Source organism: Apaloderma vittatum, unplaced genomic scaffold (assembly GCF_000703405.1).
Source record: "Apaloderma vittatum isolate BGI_N311 unplaced genomic scaffold, ASM70340v1 scaffold26121, whole genome shotgun sequence".
NCBI lineage: Eukaryota > Metazoa > Chordata > Aves > Trogoniformes > Trogonidae > Apaloderma > Apaloderma vittatum.
Genome location: NW_009700023.1, coordinates 2,255 through 2,662, shown reverse-complemented (window position 1 = coordinate 2,662; position 408 = coordinate 2,255). Strand labels below are relative to the sequence as shown.

The 408-nt window shown below is 57.1% G+C and overlaps 1 protein-coding gene across 1 annotated transcript in view; it reads left to right on the top strand.

Moving 5' to 3' along the window:
• The window catches only part of SNX27 (sorting nexin family member 27), a gene marked incomplete at its 3' end in the record, with an annotated part of 9,956 nt that overhangs the window by 8,175 nt on the left and 1,373 nt on the right, over window positions 1–408 (top strand). The window contains exon 7 of the mRNA XM_009878622.1: window positions 1–68. This exon is cut by the window's left edge and continues 9 nt beyond it. Within this exon, the coding sequence (XP_009876924.1) occupies window positions 1–68 (68 nt within the window). The remainder of the gene's footprint in view (window positions 69–408) is intronic.

Sequence of the window (408 nt, the reverse complement as noted above, 5' to 3'; positions counted from 1 at the left end):
GAAAGTCGGAATGGACAGTATTACCGCAAACTACTTCGCCTTGTTTGAAGTGATCAATCACTCCTTCGGTAAGCGTTTGGATCCCCTCGGCGCCGGCCAGCAGCGAGGAGAAGGCTCTGCCGGGGCTCCCGCTCACGTCTTATCTCTGCCCGCAAAACCCGGAGTCCCGGGAGGAGTTGGGCGGCCTCAAGTTGGCTCCGATAACGAGGAGCCCTCAAAGTTCTGCGGCTTTTTTTATTAGTGGCTGCCACTTGCTGAGCAGTTCAAGGAGATGAGCTTTTTTGTAAAAACAAGAGGCACGTTTTACTTGAGTTTGAAGGGCGCAGCACGAGCGGGTGAAGCGAGGGAACAGCAGCAGCGCCTTGGATGGAGCAAAGCTGCTCGAGAGGCTGGGGGGCCCGGGCGCCC